Below are 20,444 nucleotides of genomic sequence, written 5' to 3'. Positions count from 1 at the left end.
GAGAATCGTCAGTCGCGCCGTAGGGGCTTTGTCTGTTTTGACCTCTGAAGTGCTGCAAAGGGGATTCCCCACGCTCAGGAGCTCATCGTATCTCTCTCTGGCAGGCACACCGCGCAGGACGATTGGACCTCTGAAGTACGTGACAGTACGTGGCATGACCTTCCCCTCTCGAGGATTATACAACAAGATGACCATTGCCATCTGAGATCCCTACTTCTTCTTTCTGCCACCGCCAAAGCCTCCAAAGCCCATCATAGCAGCCATGTCGTCGTGCTGCTGTTTAGCCTGCAAGACTTCCTTGTCTTCCCTGTCCCCCGGTCCTCCCTTGTCACCATTTGCTTTTGACTTTGATTTCGATTTCCCGGCCTGACCAATTGGCGCAACCTCATCGACTTTGGATCTTTTGATGATCCCCATCTTGCCCAGTTCCTGCTCTTCCCGCCTCTCCTCTCTTTTCCGCTTCCGCTCTTCCTTCCTACGTTGCTTCTCGTCCATCTCCACTTGCCTGACCTCTGCTAAACGTTTTGAGAAATCATAGTTCTTCGCAGTCACCTTCACGGCTGTCGATTCTCTCAATTGTCGGATCTTTTCACGCACTTGAGTCAGAGTCGATCGAGCTGCCTGAGTCGTCTGGCCCATACGGCGAAGGTCTAGCAAGCGTCAGCTCATCATCATATTCCTCCTCGATTGTCATAGCTCACGAAAACGTCCGTTCACATGGTCCAGGTATGACAGACTGTCTTGAAATGTCCGATTACACAGTTCGCACTGAACAAAGGCATCAGCAACGTGCCACTGAGCGTATACTGCCAATCGACTCCATCCCTCAAGGACAACCTAACCTAGAGCACGTTGTCTAGTGACGTCTCGTCGCTTCACCAACCACCGGCTCGTAAAATCTCGATTGACAGACCCACCACCACCACCACTCACGTAGTATCCCGCTCCTTTCGGCCCTCTTCCCGTCGTAGAAGTTTGAACAAGCATAGTCTTGTTCAAATTCTTCTCCAACCCCAAGTCCTCCGTCCTAGCTTCAAGCGCCTTGGTAGGCTTCGGTAGATCCTCAATGTTGAATCTCGGCTTCTTCCCTGTGGACCCAGAGAGATCAACAAAGGCTTGAGAAGCCAACACTGCCTGCCGTCTTCGAAGCCGTTCACACTCACCCTGCTTTATCGCTGCGTCTGCAGCTTTCGCAGCTTCCACACTTTGTTCATCTTTCGCTTTGGCTTTGGCCTCCCATTCGGACTTGTCCCATTGTTTCCGACTACTACTGGCCTGTAGACGAGAAGTGTCAGCCTTAGATCCTGCTGATCCATGACCAGGCAGCTTTGGAGGATGCAACGGCCCGCGGCATGTATAACATCCGAGCGGACGATCGCCAGACGCAGCAGACTTCTCCTTCTCCACTCACCACTGCTGGCTTGCTCTCCGCCATCCTGAGTTCTGTAAATCTAGACTGTGAAACGAGTGAATGCAAAATATCCTGATACAGCACTCGAATATTTCAAGAATCCCGCGAGTCCGGACGAATCTGCCAAAAGTCCGGATTCCCTGCAACACGCATTGAGGACATACATTGTCACGATAGATCGATCAAAAAAAGAATCATCTAATAGAGAAACGGAGACATAAGGGCGTAGAATGTAGGTTCAGAGCACATAAGTGCGCGTGTAATTCGAGCGTCGGTGATGCTCAGAGTGGTGAGAGAAAGAAAACCGAAACCGTAGGGGAATAGGCTATAAAAGTACAGTATATTCTTGAGCTGCCGGTCGCGCGTAGCGATCTTCACAGGTAGTGAGACAGATCACTCTTGTCCGAAACTGAGAGGACGTCAGCTACATTTCCGTATCAATCTCAAGGACTCACCCCATGGTCTCCTCCACTGCAATGGTTAATTTCTGCTCCAGTTGATCATAGCTTGGATAGGGAGGTAAATCGATTCTATTGAAACAAGTGTGACTCTTCGGCAGCATGTGGGCCTCTCCAGCCTTTTCAATGGTGAAGCGACGAGGTCCGTCAGACCCTTGAAGATCCTTGAAGCCGTTGACAGGGATTCGAGACGTTCCGGTGGAGAATCTGCAAGCGTTGAGCAGAAGTAAATATTATCTAGACTTACTGTAGCAAACGCGACTTGCGCTCCGCTGGCCACGCCTTGACAATTTTCCAAAACCATTCGACGACTTCGTCCGACGGATTGTAGCCACGGTAATCAGTGTGCTTTTGCCAATCGTCCACATCGATCTCGGACATTCCTCCAATGAGCAACTCAAGTTCTCTCTCGTCGAAGACGTTGATGAGCTCCTGAGGGATGAGCTCGTTGAATCCAGACATGAAGGCATCGAATTGCTCAGAAACACGTCGAGAGATACGGTATTCAGTGACAAGGCTGAAGTGTTTCAGCAGGGAAAGATAGTAGGAGAATCGAACGGCTCACTCGACATATTCCTTCTTGTTGTCCTCCGTGACCTCAACATCCCTTCCGCCCTCCTTCAGATCGACAGTGACGACCTCACCAAAGTGCTCCTCAGTGATGGAGAATGTGTCCTCAATGACATCAGTGATGTCGTTCTCCAACATCCAAGTAAGACCACGGTGAAGACCCGCATCGACTGATTCGAGATCTTGAATGGCAATCTTCTTCTTGAGGATCATTTTGTAGAATGAGACGATGAAGTAGGCATCCAGGAATCGACGATGGAAGATACCCAATCCGACGACTCGACCGATGAACTTGAAGTAGTTCAAATGCTCAGGGTTGACTCCAGAATTGGGGTTGATCTGCAAAGTGTAATTGTCGTGTGCAGAGTATTCGAACAGACAGTAGAAAGGATTGAACATTTCGTGAGACAAGAGGAAGAAGAATTCTCGTGACAGACCACCGTAATCGAGACCATCTTCACCTTCAAACTTGATCATCAATCGCTTCTTCAAATCGTTGGGAGTCTGACGCATAATTTCGGTGTAAGAGCCTTCGAAAATGTTTTCTCGAGACACCTTGATATGGCATTGACCCGTGTTGGATCGAAGAGCAGGCTGAGATCGGAAGTAGATGAGTTTTCGTCTAAAGTCTCGCTTGTATTGAGGTACGTTCTGATCAAGCGAGGACGGCAGACGGGGATCGTCCCATGTCGTCGTCTTCGTGTTATGGTCCACAAAGTAGACTCGAGCGGTAGATGTGAGTCGCATTTCCCATCCGGAAGGCAGAGGTCCCAATTGGCTGACGGTTTGAGGTTGGACTGACAAGTTGCCTTGACCGGGAGCAATGACTCGTATGAGTTGTTGACGTCGTGGGTCGACCCAGGTAGTTGTGCGAGTGTTGTGGTCCACAAAGTACGGACGTCCTTCAGGCGTAAATCGTTGTTCCCATCCAGCTGGTAGGGGTCCAGATCCGGCAGTCGTAGCGTTGCCACTTGGAATAGCTCCACCAGCGGCTGCTGCGCCTCCTGTTGGCGTCTGAGTACCGGTTCCGCCGCTCTGCTGAACATCCAGCATGTCATCGGCCAATGTTCTCGCGTTGTGTCTGGCTCGAGCCTCTCCAGTCGAGTTGGCCTGGGTGGCGTTGTTCGACACTTGACTGTCAGTTGGCCTGTTCCATGTCGTTGATCGCGTGTTATGATCGACGTAATACTGTCGTCCCAAGTGGTCGATTCGTCTTTCCCAACCAGCAGGCAGGGGACCCTGCTGATCGGCATGCGAGTCAAATTGGTGTCCGGGTTGGTTACCGGTCAGTCCAGTCGCGGCGGCCTGAGCTGTAGGAGGCACAGTCGGTGCTCCACTGGCAGCGGCGGCGTTGGCATTCGGGTTAAGAGGTTGAGGAACGGCGGAAGAAGGTTGTGTGATCACAGGCAATCGGGCAGACGGACTCTCAGGTTGGACCTGGGATGTCGGTCGAGACCCAGAAGCTCCAGCGCTAGGAATGCTATTGCTTGAAGCACTCTGAGCGGTTTGGATGACTGAGTTAGACTGAGAGGCAGATGGACCAGGGTTCTGAATGGGCGAGTTGGTCTGTGTGGAAAGGTAGACAATGAGTTTACCGTTGACCGCGATTTGTTCAGAGCCTTTCTTCAACTCTCGGGTGAGCATTTCTGCGGCATGTGTCAGCTGGTTTATCTTGGGCGATGTCTACTCGCCTTGCCCGCCCATTTCCATATCGATGACATCGGACACTTTGACATTGATCACGCCGAGGAAACCTTGATCGCTCTGATGGAGGCCTTCAGCACAGCTTCATTTGTCTTGGTAAATACCTTTCGCTTAAACTTCCTCTGGTCAAAGATTTGAACGGCGACAACAGACGAGTCCTTGACATCGCTGGCATACGTCAGGAAGTGGTCTCCTGTCTTGAAGAAAACTCACATGTCAAAATTCTCGTTCCAGTAGGGGTTGAGCGTCTTTTTGATCACGCTAGTTGTGTGGATCTGCTCCCCATCGACCGATACGATGGCGAAGGGGTCGGGGAGACGCAAAAGATCACGCTTGATGAGCGAGTCCGCAGCGACAACTGAGAGTGAAGGGGGCAGAAGATCAGTTGAGGCATAAAGGAGGGACAGTGAGGGATTTTCCGGGCATGAGGCGTTGGTGCGAAGGATGAGACCGAGGATGCTATGCAAGCCATGGCCTGGATCACACGCATCGACTCCATTCCACCAGAGGATCGTTGCCTCTGTGGAACACGACCCAAAAGAGACAGGTCGAATGATGCGGACCCGGAACATTGGAGAGAGCAGACTAGTCGAATCTAGCTATTTTTGGGACTCGCTCGCTGACTTACTTGTGATCCTAATCTTGCGAGACCTAGATGAATGCATTTGTCAGTATACGTGATAGCAGATGGGGTCTGGAGAAGGGTTGAGAACGAAAGAGTAACAGTGCTCGAGGATCACGTAGAGCCTCGATGTAGTATGATGCACGTTGCTGGGATCGGATGTGACATTGGATGAAAACGTTTGAGATTCCAAGGGGAGGGGAGGGATTTCATGAGCCGGTAGGAGCCCATGCCCCCCCATCGCCCGGTGTTCTCATTGGAAAAGGCGTGAACTCACAGATTGGCCCTGTTGTTCTGCATCCTGACTGCTTATCGAAACCCCCCTCGTTGAGGTTTGGGTGTAGCCAGCCCACGCTTGTTCGATGACCAGAATGCGATGGATGGATGGTTGAATGACGAAAGCTCAAAGAGAGAGAGAGAGAGAGAGAGACGGTGAGAATTGAAAAATGGACAGCGTGTGCCCCTCCCTCCCCTCCCCCATTTCTCTTATTTCCTGCCGATTTGATTCCGCTAATGAAACGCTGAAAGTCATTAGAAATCTGTTCACAATGGGGGGATCTCGACGGGGATACCGTATTAAAGCCCAGCGAGGGATGGAATGGCCAGACACATCCCCGGCAGTTTGGATTACAGGTGCCAGCGACGATAGCACATATATCAAGCCAGCAGTGGACCTCTGGCGCGCGACTCCTCACCAGCCATGACCACCGTCGAGTCAGGCCCTTCCATGACTCGACGCTCTACGTCCATCTCTATACCGTCATCTTCCATTCCAGTCCCCACGACAGCATCGCGTAACAATCCCCTCTCTCTGCGTATCTACAAGGCGATAGGGACGACATTCGATGATCCAAGCTCCAGAGAGGCACTGGAGATAGCGTCTCAGCTCTACGCTGGTAAGGGAAAGGCCAAAGCCAAAGCCAGCGTCAATGGTTTCGAGGCCGGGGAAGACGAGGATGATTGGGGTCTTCAGCGTCGAGCCGCCAAAGGAGAAAGTGCGGCCATGGCTAGAAAGTACCTGAAGAAGGACGTCGAGAATAAGATGGCTTCTGGGAGTCTGAAATTTCTCGAAATATTTGGCGAGGTGGACAAAGTGAGTAGATGATCGAAAACCGTCGGCAGCTTGAGCTCATGACTGGACCTCAAAGAAACTCAATGTCCTGCGAGAACACATGGAAGATATGCAGATTCGCTGTGATCAGGTACAAGCTGAGTTGGATCAAGCGAACAGCGGTACGAAATATCTCCTGGAACGTGCAGATGGTCTGAGGACTCAACGGTGAGCTCGGTGTTTCTCTGCGTCGACCTAGTACGTCTGAGCTCATGGACGTTTCGTCCAGAGCCGAAGCTCAACTCAAATTGGACCTCGTCAATCTGTTCTTGGCTCGATTCACTCTAACAGAGGACGAGCAGAAAGCTCTGACATCATGGGATGTCGGTCTTAGTCAAGCTGTCTTCGACGCATTAGATCATGTCATTGCTATACGGAGGGATTGTCAGGCTCTCTTGAGCGGAGAGGAAGGAAAGATGCAGGCGGGGTAGGTAAAACCTCGACGCTAATGCATAGACTTCGCAATCTGACCCGATCTCTCAGACTAGACATCATGGCTCTCACCTCGGAGCAGATGGAAAGCGGATACAAGAAGATCCATCGACGGTGTCAATTTGAGTTCCGACAGTTCACGAAAGAGGGCCATGTGGAGGTCTCGCCAGTATTACGAGAAGCTATCCGCAGATTGAGGCAGAGGCCAGCTTTGTTGGAGTGAGTTGACCCCGTCCTAGATCCAACAATAAGGCTGCTAAATCGGCGCGTCTCCCAGTGACGCATTGTCTAACCTAACTTCCACCCGCCAATCCTCTCTGCTCAATTCATTCCTCGAAGCATTGACCCGAGGCGGTCCTAACGGTCTACCTCGACCTATCGAACTGCATGCTCACGATCCCATTCGATACGTCGGAGATATGTTGGCATGGGTCCATCAAGCCACTGCGTCAGAACACGAGTTCCTCGAAAGTTTATTCGGCGTCCGCGAGAGAAAACGAATGATGGGCAGCGAAAGACTCAAAGATGCAGAGTTGGATGTCGAGGAAGCCATGGTCCGGGATGCACTTGACAAGGATTTAGATGGACTCAGCAGGCCACTCAAGGTGAGTGCAGCGCATCAAGCCTCCGATGCTGACGACAATCAGATGCGAATACAGCAGACGGTGAAATCGCAAGAGGGAATCATCATGACATACAAGGTGACCAACCTCTTGCAATTTTACCTCGTTACCATGAGGAAAACAATCGGCGATGACGCCGGCTTGTGCAAGACCTTGCAGCAGTGAGTCGATCGTCGCTGTGAATCCAGGCCAAGCTGAGCGTTCACCAAGAATCTACGAACAGTCCAATGCCGCTTTCTTCGAGACTTTGGATGCGCAGGGGCGTTCCTTGCTTCGGTTCCTCCATGTAAGCGTCTTCACCCTAGCCAATGGAGTAATCTTAACTCTCGTGCTCCAGCCACCAGATGCCACTCTCACTCCCCCAGTGGCTCTCCGGGACTCGTGCCAAATCCTGCGCGAGCTCATAGCAGTCTACGAGACATCCCTCGTGGATCCTGCCGATCGTCCAAATGATAGTGACTTTTCGACCCTCTTGGAGAAGGCCGTCGATCCCGCCATTGAAATGTGTGAACGCGTCGCGGATCTTCGAAAGGGAGCCACGAGCTGGGACAAGGACATCTTCTTGATCAACTGTTTGGGCTACCTCGAGCATACGCTCGAGAGTTATCCATTCACGAAAGAAAAAGTCGACATGCTTGAAACGAGAATACAACAGCATGTCGAATCGATGACATTTGAGCATGTGAGTAGCAGTAGTACGGACGCACAGGCTCTTGCATCATCTGACTCTGATGGCGTAGCATGGAAATCTCTTGGAGCAGTCTGGTCTAGCGCCAATCATGAAGACCATACGCAATCGACCAGCAGATGTGAGTTACGGCATCCTCTTCCTGTACTATTGAATGACAGAGCTGACTTCTCCTGGCTCAGACGCCACTCTCACGCCTCCCGGCGACAAGCCCTAAACTCCTCACCCAGGCCTTGACAACGTTTTCGACATTCTTGACGCAGATCGACGTCTTAACTTCACCTCGCCTCGCTCTTTTAGGGTCAGCCTTTCTTGCCGAGCAAATCCATCATACTGCGCTGAGCAAGATCTCTGAGGCGTACGGAGAGCTTTGTGATCGAGTTTTGGACAAGAAAGAAGGCTACGAATTCGCAGAGACCTTGCTGAGAAGGGGCAAGGAGGAGGTAGCCGTGGCTTTGGGTGTCGATGTAGGTGCATGAGGCGTCATCGTTGTCGGCAAAACACAGCCGCAAAGGCAGGTGGCAGCGATCAGCGCCAGGATGCATGATTGTGGAGAAGGCCGAGATGCCCCCGTGAATGTCGTCTAAAAGTCTGATTATGTGCCTGGTTTCCGAGGTCCCAAACCCTTTCTCAATCTATTCCTTCTTGAGGAACAGCTTGTTGAGCAGAACGATGGTCTCCTCGGGGTTTTTGACGGTGTGTCCGATGGTTCGTGGATCCTCATAAATTTCATGATCGTTACCTCCCTCCATAGTCTGAGGGAAAGGTGTAGGTCAGGGCAGAGTCCAGCGTCTCATAGCTCAGTCAACCCACCTTGTCACCGAAAAAGTGGATCTCGTCGAAGCCCTCATTCTCGACGTGCTTCAAAGCATAAGTCTTGTCCCAGCCTAAGACTCGAGGTCAAATGAAAGTCCCAACAGGTCTAGGAGGGCCTTGCCGACGTACCGTGAGGGAACACGTCAAAACTGATTTGTCCACCGATGGAGTAGGTCAATCCGAGGTGTTCAAATTCTTTTCTCATAGCGGTAAGCATGTTCTTTCGAATGTGGTGCTCCTGCGCCCCCACTCAGGTCAGTAGGCCGGTAATAGGCTCTTCCACCACAAGTTGGCTGGAGTAATGCTTACATTGTCGTAGATCTCGAATTGGTCTCGCTCTTCATTGGAGCAGTTTCTACCGATGGGTGACACATTGATCATTCCCTTTCGGAACTCGATGAAAGTTCCTCTGTATGTGAAAACATCAGCAATTGGGCTTTGAGGGTTTGGGAAGATCAGTGATGGCTCACCGCTTGATGGGAATATCGAGATCTGCGAGATACCTCATGATCCAGCTGACCATTTTTTTGTACTCGTCCTCTCCGACGTGCTGGATGAATGAGTTGGTAGGCAATGACTTGCCGAATTTGAAAGGAGTCAGACCGTTCTCCCCAAGAACATAATCGAATGTGTCTTGGACTGTCCAAGCCGGTTGTGAGCCATCTATCATCTGGACAGGTGCATGGATTGAGCACAACTCACCGGTCTGGCCTGGAATATGCAACTGTTCCTCCGTCTTCGGCACGTTACTCCCACTGACTACCGCGACCGCACAGTACTCCTTCAACGCTTTCAACGTTGCGAACATTTCAGGCGTGGCATTCCTTCTGGAGCGAGACAAGGTCCCGTCCACATCGAACATGCACAGTACGCGCGGTTGAGTCCGTTTGGAAAAGGGAGTAACCCCAGATGGGAATTCGTTATCAGCGACGTTGGCCATAGTGTTGGTGTCTTATGCTGAGTCCAAGTGGCAGCTGTGAGAGAAGATGTGTGGGTGAGAAAGGGAGAGAGACAGGGATGAGATGAGATGAGAGGAGATTGGGTGATGCGCTGGAAAAAATTATTAGCTAGGTCCCCGTCCCAAGGGAATGTCTCAAACGCCTCTCAAACGGGATCACACCCCCGGCGAGACCCGCCGTGCGAGATTAGATTAGCGGGGCGGCCACGTGGATGTGGTGACGTGGCATTGAAGAAACACGAAGCAGATATTGATAAGGTGATGTGCCGGCCGCCAGTCCACGCGAAGTGACACGTTGCGCTTCCTTAGTAAGTCTTCTTTTGTGGCTCGGCTCATAGCAGGCTTTTTCAACATTTCATCCTCCTGATCTGATCTTATCCTCTAGATCTGTATGATGTCTCTATCGTAATCATCCATCGAGCCCTCTCTTCGTCCTCTACTAGATCCCAATGCCACCTAGGACCCGTCAACAAACGGCTCCACCGTCTTCTTCATCCCGTACTACAGCATTACAAACTCCAGAAAAGACAGCCACCAAACGAGCTGCGACTCGCTCAACGACTTCCTCGAGGAGGACTACTCGATCGCTTTCAGTCCAGCTGGCTGAGAGAGAAAGATCCGCGGACATCAGTACTACCGCTTCGCCTACGCCTGTGCTGGACCCTGAGAGCGATACCGAAGATACCACCATCGTCACTGGCAGTGCGACACCTGATCAAGTTGAAGAAGACGAAATGTTGCACTCTCATCGCACCGAGCAGCACGGCTTGAGAGAGAGAAATATTGAAGACCTTGCAGAGCTCGAGGAGAAAGGATTGCTGAGATCATTATCTCCTTCGGATCAGGAAGACGGCATACCTACTCCGAGACGGAAAGGAAACGACGATGAGAAGCAAAGACACCTCAGCCTAGAAAGGACTTTTGAAAGGTCCGGATCAGTCGAAAGCGAAGAAGGATCCGGACTCAGCAGTCCGAGAGACAGAAGAGCATTTGCAGTCTTGGTCTTGCTCTACCTTCTCCAAGGTATCCCACTGGGCTTGACTTTCGGAACCCTTCCCTTTCTTCTCAAACCGAAATTATCGTACTCCCAACTGGGAGTCTTCTCCCTTGCCACCTGGCCATACTCCCTCAAGCTATTATGGTCTCCCATCGTCGATGCGTGGTTCGTTAGAAAATGGGGTAGACGGAAAAGCTGGATTGTCCCGGTTCAAGCTGTTGTCGGGCTGGGATTATGGCTCATCGGAGGAAGGATAGAAGATTGGTTGGCGGACGATGTCGTGGATGTCCACTTCATCACGACAGTCTTCATGTGTCTCATATTGGCAGCTGCGACTCAAGATATCGCCGTTGACGGATGGGCTCTGACACTATTGTCGCAACAGAATCTATCCTACGCGTCCACTGCGCAAACTATCGGGATTGGCATCGGTAACGCTCTGAGCTTTACAGTGTTTCTAGCGTTCAACTCGGTCGAGTTCTCGTAGGTGTAACCTTTCACGGTCATGGGCTACCATTTCTGATGACTCGGTAGGAACAAGTACTTCCGCTCCAGCCCCCTGGACTACGGACTGGTCTCGCTCGGCGGGTATATCCGTTTTTGGGGCATCGTCTTCATTGCCGCCACAATCGGTATTGCCATCTGGACTAGGGAGGATCCCGTCAGCGAAGATGACCCAGACATGGATGTCAAAAAGGTTTACAAGATCATGTGGAGTATTTTCCGGCTTAAGAGTGGGTCTGGGTCTGATGGGGCGAGCGCGCCATTCATCAGCGCGCAAGTTAATCATCACTGCTCCTGTAGACATCCAATCCCTCCTGATCGTTCACCTCACTTGCAAGCTTGGTTTCCAAGTCAATGATTCTGTCACCGGCTTGAAACTGCTCGAGAAAGGTCTGTCGAAAGAAGACCTCGCCATTGCGGTCCTGCTCGATTTCCCAGCTCAGATGATCGCCGGATGGCTCGTAGCGAAATGGTCACGTCCAACTAGCTCAAAACACCCATTGACAGCTGGGACGGGCTCATTGCTCAAACCATGGGTCTATGCATTTTGGGCCAGATTGGGCATGGCTTTGGTGGCCACGGCCGTGGTATATGGTTTCCCAAAAAGTGGCAACGTCGGGACTGGGTACCTTGCTATGGTCATCATGACTACACTATTGTCGTCTCTGACCTCGTGAGTCGTAGATCCACCTTTCTGCTGGATTCAACGAAAGGCTTATGATCGGCTGCAGGACGATTCAATTCATCGGTATCTGCGCTTTCCACACGCACATCGCGGATCCTCGAGTCGGTGGATCGTCTATGACAGTGAGAGGATCTTCCGCATGGTTCGTACGAAAACTGACACCGATACCAAGCTACTGAACACCGTTTCGAACCTCGGAGGGACTCTGCCTAAACCCATCATCCTCCGTCTAGTGGACCTCTTCACGAAATACGGCTGCTCCATCGGTAATCGTATAGACCGTCATCTCGCACTGAGTGACTGTAATGCCGGGCACGGGAGCAAGCTGTGTGAAGCTCAGGGTGGGTATTGCGTCATCACAACGGACGGGTATTATATTATGAGCTTTGTCTGCGTTTTGATCGGGGGAACATTATTGATCAAGCTGATCATTCCCACTGTGAGGAGGCTGGAAGGTGAGTCGGTCGGGCTGCGTACGCCGGCAGGTTGGCTGACATTGACGCCAGCTCAACCTATGAGTTCATGGAGAGTCAAAATTCCATTATGAAGCTCATGCATCGATGTGGTCAATACTGTCCTTTTATGGCTGATATCCGATGATGCGATTTGATGCTGCTCATTAACTACAAGCTCTGAATATACAGCTAATGTGGTGATGCGAATGAAAGATTGAATGAACGGGCGCCGGCAGTGAGATGGTGATCCTGTTCTGATCGACATTGTGAATGAGAGGAGGCCCTCGGAAACTTTCGGGGACTCTGATATAGTGATTCTAGAGGTTGCCGTTTCATGCTACAAGTGTCGCTGCTGGAAAGGTCGGGCTGGCTGGCAAGATCGTCTATCGATCGTGTTGATACAGGTGCGAGGATATGCTGCGTCTACTCAATCATTTTGGTCACATCCTTCGCTAGCCTGACATGCCGCAGCGCGATGATTGTCACGACGATGACTGAATTCATCAGCACAATTGACCTGCAGGTTGAGTCCCGGGCCAATCTCACCCATCCAGGACAATGCTGTGTTGAGCCAACTCGCCGCCCTGATACCCGTTATCAAGCTCCCTGAAATCTTGGCTCGTTGAGTCGAGACTAGACTCGATAGACAAACACCCAAAGCTCCTCCAATCTGACAGAACATTTGGAAGACTGCACCTCCGACAGATTGCTCGTCCCTGAGGAAAGCCCGAGATGAGCTGACAGGCCAGCCAAGCTTTCAAAAGATTCTATGCTCTACTCACTGATCGACCAGATTCGAAATGAGTATGCTTCCCACCCCTACAACGCTTTTCCATTCGATCAGCATGACAGATTGGCTAGACTTTTGAACAACTCACTAGTCGATACCGTATGGAAGGGTCAAAGCCGAGAAGAATTCGCAGCCCCAGTAAATGCTTCCTTCCGGGTTGACGGCGAGTAAAAGGTTTGAAACCCTGGGACACCAGTCAGAGGCGCTTTTGCATGGAGAGTCTGAGCCGCCTACCCAGTCAAGAAGCCTCCAACGATGAACATGGTTGGTGCTCTCACTCTCGGAGCGAATAGCAGGACTTGGGCCTAGAGACCGGGAGTGAGTCATGTAGACTAGGACTCAGGCTCGCACTTACCATTGCGAGGATGCCGTTCAGATTGGCAGGAGCCACATGGATAGCATTACCGAGAGCACTCATGCCTTTGACATTTTGATAGTAGATCGTGGTCGAATAAGTCCACCCATAAACTGAAGAACATGCAAAAAAGGCGGAGAGAACCACAGCGAGACTCTTGTACCCATGTCGAGTGAATAAGGAGGGTTTGATGACTGGTTTAAGGGTACAATTCCGCTCGAGGTGTCGTTCCCAGAATAGAAAGACCACGCCAATTAGAATGGATATTACTAGCAAGACTGGGATGTCTAAGGGCGTGTGAGTGGCACTCTGACGAAGGATGGTGAAAGCTCACATGGTGTCGACCAGCCCTTCTCGGTAATCCCAGATTGAGTCAGACTGAATAGGAAGATGCTGGTCGCAGCTGTGATCAAGAGACCTCCTAACCAGTCGATATGCAGTATACCTCGCTCGCCTAGCTGCCTGCGATCTCTGGGAATGACAATGATGCCAATGGAAAGAGGCACAAAGCTGATCCCAGCGACGATGTAGAAGAGGTATGTCCATCCAACGCTACGCGGGATCACGACATAAGCATAACGATCTGAGTAAAGCTTGTCCAAGACCTACTCTGAGACTCTGGTGATGGCTCCTCCAATCATTGTTCCTGCGCATGCTCCTACAGGTCCGCCAGAACCCAAAGCACCGAGAATCAAGGTCCGAGCAGGTTCATGTCGTACATTTGATCCCGCGATTCCATACACTGCGGGAGAGGCAATAGCTAAGCCTAGTCCAGCAAGGGCACGAATGACGCATAATGGTATGCGAGACTGACAACAAGTAGATCAGTCAGGATCTATCATCGCAAGACATGCCAGACGGTGACTCACCCTGATGGACGCGGAGATGATCGAAACTATGCAAAAAATGCTGAGTCCAGATATGAACAAGAGTTTCCTGCCGTACATGTCTGCTAGGCGTCCGGCAAATAGAAGGCCACTGCTTCGTGTAAGTGGCTAGTCGAGATGATAATGAAAGGACCTACCAGCCATAGGCAAGGGTGTACGCAGATACAATCTGAAGTGTGTCAGCCGTGTGATCCTCGACTCGCTCGACGGTCTCACCCATTGAGCGTCAAGCTCTGACACACGAAGGTCCGAAGCCATCCGTGGGATCATGATGGTTGTAGCGGTACTCGTTGCCGTCTGATGCCGAGCTCTTAGCCTTCCCTTCGGTGGGGCCCAGTCCTGACTTACCCCTAAGAAATAGGTTGAACCCATCGCCACACCAAGGAGGACGATCCTCGCATTGGACATTCTTGGTATTTGCGCCTCTTCAGAGGGCACTGTGGAACTCTCCAGCCCATCATCTATATCCGCATGTGGGACGAAATCCTTCTCTGCAGATGACACCCTGTCTAGTTGACTGACGCCTTGTTCAGTAAGTCGGACGGAGCCGATGATGTTGTTTTCATGTTCGATGCTCATGTTGTCGGTGGGGCGTGTCACAATGCTGGGACTCATGACTTTGCCAGTCAAGTCACCCGCTTTGTCGCATAGACAACGTGAGATTCTGATAACAAGCACGACACGAGATGAACCCTAGTCGGGGCGGTGATCAAGACTGTGATACCTGTCCACAGCCATAATTTTTTTTGTGACCTTGGGACCTCCACCTCCGCATTTCTTTTGATGGAGAAAGTTCGGAAAACGCGACCGGCACGTGGTCCCTCCTTTGAACGGTACAAAAATGAGCCGAAAATGTCCATTTGGGGTAATTCAGTTCCAAGCCCAGTCGGATATATCTCGCCAAAAGCCTGAGCAAGTTCGGGTCAAAAAGCCATACATATAGACTTGGCGAATCCATCATCATTCATATATACTCTCTCTCTCTAGAGGACTGGACAGCCAACGTTTCTCTGCTATACACCCACTTCGTTCCCACTTGACTCAACTCTCGACATTGACAATGTCAGCCGGTAGCTCTTCCACCATGACCCAGACCCTCCTCGATGGACAGTTTCCATCTGAAGAATTCATGTCGGGGGTTCTCCGACTCCGTGGCTCTCATCTCACTCCAAGTACCACGGCCTTTCCCGAGCTAGATAAGAACGGGGTGAGTGCGAGAGATTTTCCTTGAGAATCGTTTCTAACTCAGCTGTGTCAATCTAGTACACCGTCGTCAAAGGCGTCATATCTCGTGAAAAGGCTGCACAATACGTTCAACGAATGTATCAGTGGTTGGAATCGTTCGGCACAGGTTTCAAGGCCAATGACAGGTCTACTTGGCACATCAACAAAGTTATCCCCTTCAACAAGTGAGCTTAAGCTGTACAGCACTGGAACCGGTGCTCAATTCTTGTCTTTTTGACAGAGGTGGACTCTTCAGTCGATATGGAGCAGGACACGAACAATACGCTTGGGATATCCGGGCCGAACCGGAGCTGATCAAGGTTTTCGCCAAGATTTGGGGAACAGAAGAATTGCTTGTATCCTATGGTGAGTGGGGTGACGATGAGGGTCAAGCGTGTCTGGACTGTTGAATCGAATGCTGAGGTTCTTGCTGTTCAGATGCAAGCAATATCTCCCTACCTTACCCCGCGGAGGAGATGGAAGGTGATGTTAGCGCACCATGGCCGCACGTCGATCAGAGTCCCAACAGACGATTCAAGCACTGCGTACAGGGCATCATGAATCTTGTGAGTGCCAAATCTTGATCAACAAAGACGAATGCTCATCATTCGCGGAACCTACAGGAAGAGAACGGCCCCAACGATGGTGGTCTGATGGTTCTCACCGGCTCGCTGCCACTGTACAACGAGTTCTTCGAAACTCATGAACACCTTCAACCTGAAGGCGGATGGTCATGGAAGGACTCCTACCCATTCACAGAAGCCGATATGCAGTGGTTCTACGACAGAGGGTGCAAGTGGATTAAAGTCGAAGCTGAGCCAGGCGATGTGATCCTGTGGGATTCTCGATGCGTACATTATGGTGCAGCTGCTCGAGGTGATCGACCTAGAGTCGCGACGTGTGAGTTGGCCTCTGTTGGCGGCGAACAGTCCTCTCACGTCATTTCCCAGACGTTTGCTACAAGCCTGCTGCCGAGATCACTCCAGAAATGAAGGAGGCGAGAAAGATCGCCACTGAACAGTTGATCGGCACCGTGAGTCGTGAAGATTGGTACTATTCAAGGTCATGAAGCTGATGTTCCCCCCTTAGTCCCACGATCCTCTCCTCTTCCGCATGACAGGGACAAAGATTCTTGGTGACGCCATCCCGAATGAGCGTCGGGAACCACTAGTCAGACCCGTTCTCACCGAGCGAATGCAGCAGCTCGCAGGCGTCAAAGCGTACTAGGTGGCTAGGACGACCTGTTCAGTCATGCTCTCTGACCGTATTACCCCTATGTAGCAACTCAAGTTGTCGTCCGTCGTGTGCGTATGCATGTTACCACAAGAGCTCCGGTGAGACCACAAATGCTTACTTAAGCCGGCTTGCCACTCGGTTCACCTAAATATTCTGTCCTCGTCTCACTGTGAGACGCTTGACTCTTACTCGTCACTTTTAGCGCACACTCACCATGGCGCCACGCAAATCGAGGTCTGTCAAGTCCTCGGCTCCCTCACCATCTCCAGCCGTCTCGTCTCGAGCATCGTCTCGCTCACGGTCGAAGTCCAAGCGTCAGTCGACAGACGATACGGATGTGATACCAGAGGAGGAGGACGTGAACCTGGAACACAGTGGCGAAGAAGAAGAGGCTGATGAGGAAGACAATGAAGAGGCGAAAGGCGGAGCTAGCGACACCATCGTGGAGGAGGACGGAGAAGAACACGAGCAGGGGGCAGAGGAACCTGCTGTTGGGGATGGCGTAGGTGAAGTTGATGAACGGCAGGAGGACAGCGACGTCAAGGGCAAAGGCAAAATGTCCATGCAAGATCGGATGGCCAAACTGAAGGATTTGAGGATGCGCATGGTAAGTGATCGTCGTGGGGACTGTCAGATGATGAACTAATGATCTTCCGCCCCGCTCAGAACAAATCTTCTGCCGATAACCGCAAAGATCTTATTGCGGATCATCAGAAATCTAAAGTGACAGCTAAAGAGCTCCAACGTTTGGAAAAGCAACGCAAGTTGGCTCAGACCTTGCGTTTGAAAGCGGAAGCGGAGGAGAACGGTGAAGATCTCGAGAGGAAAAAAGCCTGGGAATGGAGTATCGAGCAGAATGAACGTTGGGAAGCAAAGATGGAAGAATCAAAACGGAGATCTGATACACTTTTCCACAGTGAGCTGCGCGACCAGCATCCGCTCCTGTACCATGCTGTACCAACATCATCTAATCATCCGGTTCTCGTACAGATGCCGACGATGATGCTCATAAGCGATACGACAAGAATATCCGGACGACCAAGATTGATTTGGTGGCTTATGAACGTCAAAAGGAGGCTGCACTCGGCTTGGCCCCCGGTACCCTGGTACCGGCCGGAGCGACTGCTTCCTCCCTCAAAGCTTCGTCATCATCTTCGCGTGGCCTTACAGCAGCCGAAGATTTGTACAGAGGTGCCGATACGCTCGCTTATGGAGACAGCAAGCCGTCAGAGGATGCCATTGATCGTGTCGTGGGCAAGATCAATTCAGAGTGAGTTTGCATCTCATGGACATCTCGCATATAGTACTGACAATTTGATTTAGCATGTCCAAGGTCAAGAGGAAGAAGAAGGATGACGTCGACGAGGAAATCACTTATATCAACGAACGCAACAAGGTGTTCAACAAAAAGGTGAGCGAACAATAGGCATTGAGAATGGCGATGCTAACTCCGATTTTAGATTTCTCGATACTTTGACAAGTATACGAAAGAGTGGGTCAATCTAGCATCGGGTCGGCGTGTGCTGACCAAGTCATCCCCAGGATCCGCTCAAACCTCGAAAGGGGTACTGCCTTGTAGATTCGCTGTACGATCCACCAGCATCCGATCCGTATGCTCCTCATGAATTGTATCAATGTTTTCTGCTTCGAGGTCACGTTGGAGTAGGAATTCACAACTCGTCACTGAGACATTGTCTATGCGGCAAAATACACATGCAGAACAGGAGATGGGACCGATAGAACGGTGAACATGTAGGCCAACGATTTCTGATTTCATCGTCCCCGATCCAATTCTAATATCTCTGATCTTGGTTCATATAATAGCCCTTGGTTCGTCTTAGAAATCGCCTTCATCTACGACTCACATTCGGATCCATTGTTCTCGCTTGAGCCTGAGCCATCTGGATTTGCGCTGCGGCTTGGGCCTGGGCCTGAGCCTGCATTTGAGAGGGATCTAGGGCGTCCCATCAGAACAGAGGACTGGAAAAAGTCTTCGATAAACACTCACCATAGTATCCTTGTTGAGCTTGCTGTTGTCTCGCCTGTTCCATCAACATCATCTGCTGTTGCTGCTGCTGCTGCTGCTGTTGTTGTTGTTGATTCATCATCTGGGCCTGTTGCTGAGATGCAGCCTGCTGAGCGGCCGCTTGTTGTTGAGCCGCGGCCGCTGCTGCGGCTTGCTGTTGAGCTTGAACAGCTGCTGAAGCTGCCGATGCTCTTTGAGCGACTCGAGGCGGCAGAGCGAGTGAAGCTGTAGAGCTTGAGACGGAAGCAGGGATAGATGGAGGAGCAATGGGTCCAGAAGTGAAGTAGGGGTGGGCCATGGCTTGATGAGCATCGTACCGACGAGTTGGCTCGAACTGTAGGAGATGTTCGAGAAGGTTGATTGCTGGACAACAAGTGAGCAGAGTACACTGTTAGACTGAAGAACGATCAAACCCACCATCACGGGGAGCCTTTGGAATCAAAGCGTGGAGGGGCTGTTTGGGGTATTTGTTCAAAGGATTCTTCATCTGAATCTCGGGCTATCGAACGAGATCAGATCTTGCAGCTCATGATCCGCTTCAGACCATAGACTCACTGAGTTGAGCTTGATCTGCGCCAATGTTTCTGCAGTTGGTGTGCCAGTCACTTTCATGATGGCATTGAGCTGATCAGGGTTATCCTTGCCCCTGAACAATGGGTATCCTGTGATCATTTCGGCAAAGCTTGAGAGCGGTTTTGTGAGCATTCCTCCAGGTTTGACGCAACGACACCAGACTTACATGCAGCCCACACTCCAGAGGTCAATACTGGTGTTGTACGTCCTTGAACCGAGCAAGACATCAGGAGCTCGATACCAGAGCGTCACGACCTATGCCCCCTTCAGGAATTGCAGCTCTCGGGATGAATGTGCCTGCCCCTCACCTCGTTACTGAATGTGTTGACAGGTACGCCGAATGCTCGAGCAAGACCGAAGTCACCAATCTTAAGTTCACCACGACGGTTGATCAAAAGGTTCTGGGGTTTCAAATCACGGTGGAGGACTCGGTTCTCATGTATGTAGGCGATTCCCTACGTAATATCAGCATCCGAATGAATCCCAATTGCTCACAGTGAGAAGCTGGTGGGTGAAGTTCTTGACAGTATTCAAGTCTAGAGCTCCACGATCACCATGCGTGTCCATATATCGTTTCAAGTCTTGCTCGCAGAACTATTTCGAGATCAGCTTTGAGCGAGTCTCATCCGTAGTGCCCGATTTACCTCAAAGATCAGGACCAATTTTGACTCTGTGTGGATGACATCGTGAAGTCTGACCACATTGACATGCTTCAACTCTGTTTTGCGGAAGCACAGAAGTCAGTGTCGGGGGCCCACGCTATCGGTGAAGGAGATCTTTCGGTCCACAACTGACCTTTCATCAAGCTAATCTCGCGAATAGCTGTACTTGGCGTTCCCTCCTCTGCATCCAGGTGAATCTCCTTCAAGGCAACAATCTCAGAAGTCGTCCGTGATCGTCCCTGTGAAGAGAGAGGCAAGTCAACGAATCGATCCTGAGCAATTGGTGTAGAGAAGGAGGCACAAAGCTCACCTTGTACACTGTCGCATATGTCCCTTCTCCCAACTTCTCAAGCTGTACATAATTCCTGGGCATTTTGTCAGCTCGTCATGTACATACTCACACAAGACGCTCACATCGTGTATCAATCTGACCTTCGTGCAACGAAGGGAGTTCCGGTTAAAGATACAATCCCACAGAGAAAGGCCGGCACTGGAGCTGCGGTTCGTCTGACGGCTGTGCTAACGCAATGGCACTTCACACTCTGCAAGGTATCTATCAGATCCTTTGTAAGCCCTTTGAGAGGATGCGAGACATTCAAGGGACCTCAGGATTCAGGTCTTTATCAGGCGAAACCACTTAAAGTGAAGTGAGATAGA

The 20,444-nt window shown here is 51.0% G+C and overlaps 9 protein-coding genes across 9 annotated transcripts; 4 read left to right on the top strand and 5 right to left on the bottom strand.

The window, feature by feature from the left end:
* Positions 1–138: 138 nt before the first annotated feature.
* On the bottom strand, positions 139–1,467 carry BD324DRAFT_632328 (hypothetical protein). Its single transcript, XM_022016513.1, has 5 exons — positions 1,412–1,467; positions 1,164–1,275; positions 934–1,088; positions 702–768; positions 139–650 (listed from the first exon to the last, which is right to left on the bottom strand). The coding sequence occupies exons 1-5, from the start codon at positions 1,433–1,435 to the stop codon at positions 211–213; spliced, it is 798 nt and encodes a 265-aa protein (XP_021869510.1). The 5' UTR covers positions 1,436–1,467; the 3' UTR covers positions 139–210.
* A 17-nt stretch (positions 1,468–1,484) lies between these two features.
* Positions 1,485–5,168, bottom strand: BD324DRAFT_632323 (hypothetical protein). The gene is made up of 9 exons (XM_022016512.1): positions 5,043–5,168; positions 4,772–4,794; positions 4,357–4,501; positions 4,248–4,311; positions 4,131–4,203; positions 2,435–4,085; positions 2,117–2,386; positions 1,867–2,076; positions 1,485–1,820 (listed from the first exon to the last, which is right to left on the bottom strand). The coding sequence occupies exons 1-9, from the start codon at positions 5,063–5,065 to the stop codon at positions 1,805–1,807; spliced, it is 2,475 nt and encodes an 824-aa protein (XP_021869509.1). The 5' UTR covers positions 5,066–5,168; the 3' UTR covers positions 1,485–1,804.
* Positions 5,169–5,172: 4 nt separating this feature from the next.
* BD324DRAFT_657323 (putative intra-golgi transport-related protein) lies at positions 5,173–8,148 on the top strand. Its single transcript, XM_022018863.1, has 10 exons — positions 5,173–5,858; positions 5,914–6,044; positions 6,076–6,303; positions 6,360–6,527; positions 6,586–6,913; positions 6,956–7,092; positions 7,142–7,217; positions 7,269–7,613; positions 7,672–7,740; positions 7,802–8,148. The coding sequence occupies exons 1-10, from the start codon at positions 5,466–5,468 to the stop codon at positions 8,096–8,098; spliced, it is 2,172 nt and encodes a 723-aa protein (XP_021869508.1). The 5' UTR covers positions 5,173–5,465; the 3' UTR covers positions 8,099–8,148.
* Positions 8,149–9,525, bottom strand: BD324DRAFT_632316 (eukaryotic phosphomannomutase). Its single transcript, XM_022016511.1, has 6 exons — positions 9,138–9,525; positions 8,906–9,074; positions 8,745–8,844; positions 8,565–8,673; positions 8,433–8,506; positions 8,149–8,374 (listed from the first exon to the last, which is right to left on the bottom strand). Exons 1-6 carry the CDS (start codon positions 9,373–9,375, stop codon positions 8,255–8,257), a joined length of 810 nt encoding a protein of 269 aa, XP_021869507.1. The 5' UTR covers positions 9,376–9,525; the 3' UTR covers positions 8,149–8,254.
* A 161-nt stretch (positions 9,526–9,686) lies between these two features.
* On the top strand, positions 9,687–12,152 carry BD324DRAFT_632313 (acetyl-coenzyme A transporter 1-domain-containing protein). The gene is made up of 6 exons (XM_022016510.1): positions 9,687–10,873; positions 10,925–11,124; positions 11,195–11,567; positions 11,626–11,701; positions 11,752–12,034; positions 12,086–12,152. The coding sequence occupies exons 1-6, from the start codon at positions 9,843–9,845 to the stop codon at positions 12,124–12,126; spliced, it is 2,004 nt and encodes a 667-aa protein (XP_021869506.1). The 5' UTR covers positions 9,687–9,842; the 3' UTR covers positions 12,127–12,152.
* On the bottom strand, positions 12,153–14,800 carry BD324DRAFT_632311 (major facilitator superfamily domain-containing protein). The gene is made up of 12 exons (XM_022016509.1): positions 14,415–14,800; positions 14,283–14,363; positions 14,204–14,235; positions 14,049–14,157; positions 13,789–13,988; positions 13,514–13,731; positions 13,180–13,466; positions 13,059–13,129; positions 12,913–13,008; positions 12,817–12,861; positions 12,581–12,750; positions 12,153–12,528 (listed from the first exon to the last, which is right to left on the bottom strand). Exons 1-12 carry the CDS (start codon positions 14,679–14,681, stop codon positions 12,458–12,460), a joined length of 1,647 nt encoding a protein of 548 aa, XP_021869505.1. The 5' UTR covers positions 14,682–14,800; the 3' UTR covers positions 12,153–12,457.
* A 204-nt stretch (positions 14,801–15,004) lies between these two features.
* BD324DRAFT_632306 (hypothetical protein) lies at positions 15,005–16,618 on the top strand. Its single transcript, XM_022016508.1, has 7 exons — positions 15,005–15,273; positions 15,330–15,475; positions 15,532–15,656; positions 15,729–15,856; positions 15,914–16,190; positions 16,241–16,323; positions 16,380–16,618. Exons 1-7 carry the CDS (start codon positions 15,127–15,129, stop codon positions 16,515–16,517), a joined length of 1,044 nt encoding a protein of 347 aa, XP_021869504.1. The 5' UTR covers positions 15,005–15,126; the 3' UTR covers positions 16,518–16,618.
* A 9-nt stretch (positions 16,619–16,627) lies between these two features.
* BD324DRAFT_632304 (SYF2 splicing factor-domain-containing protein) lies at positions 16,628–18,164 on the top strand. Its single transcript, XM_022016507.1, has 6 exons — positions 16,628–17,133; positions 17,193–17,442; positions 17,517–17,796; positions 17,850–17,937; positions 17,987–18,018; positions 18,069–18,164. The coding sequence occupies exons 1-6, from the start codon at positions 16,741–16,743 to the stop codon at positions 18,103–18,105; spliced, it is 1,080 nt and encodes a 359-aa protein (XP_021869503.1). The 5' UTR covers positions 16,628–16,740; the 3' UTR covers positions 18,106–18,164.
* Positions 18,165–20,435, bottom strand: BD324DRAFT_632301 (kinase-like domain-containing protein). Its single transcript, XM_022016506.1, has 12 exons — positions 20,202–20,435; positions 20,098–20,152; positions 19,921–20,026; positions 19,770–19,843; positions 19,621–19,719; positions 19,434–19,580; positions 19,292–19,380; positions 19,108–19,234; positions 18,970–19,051; positions 18,535–18,915; positions 18,392–18,480; positions 18,165–18,352 (listed from the first exon to the last, which is right to left on the bottom strand). Coding segments are annotated over exons 1-12 (1,284 nt in total). The 5' UTR covers positions 20,204–20,435; the 3' UTR covers positions 18,165–18,319.
* Between the last annotated feature and the right edge of the window lie 9 nt (positions 20,436–20,444).

This window comes from Kockovaella imperatae (genome assembly GCF_002102565.1).
Source record: "Kockovaella imperatae strain NRRL Y-17943 chromosome Unknown BD324scaffold_11, whole genome shotgun sequence".
NCBI lineage: Eukaryota > Fungi > Basidiomycota > Tremellomycetes > Tremellales > Cuniculitremaceae > Kockovaella > Kockovaella imperatae.
This window is presented reverse-complemented; position numbering and strand designations above follow the sequence as displayed.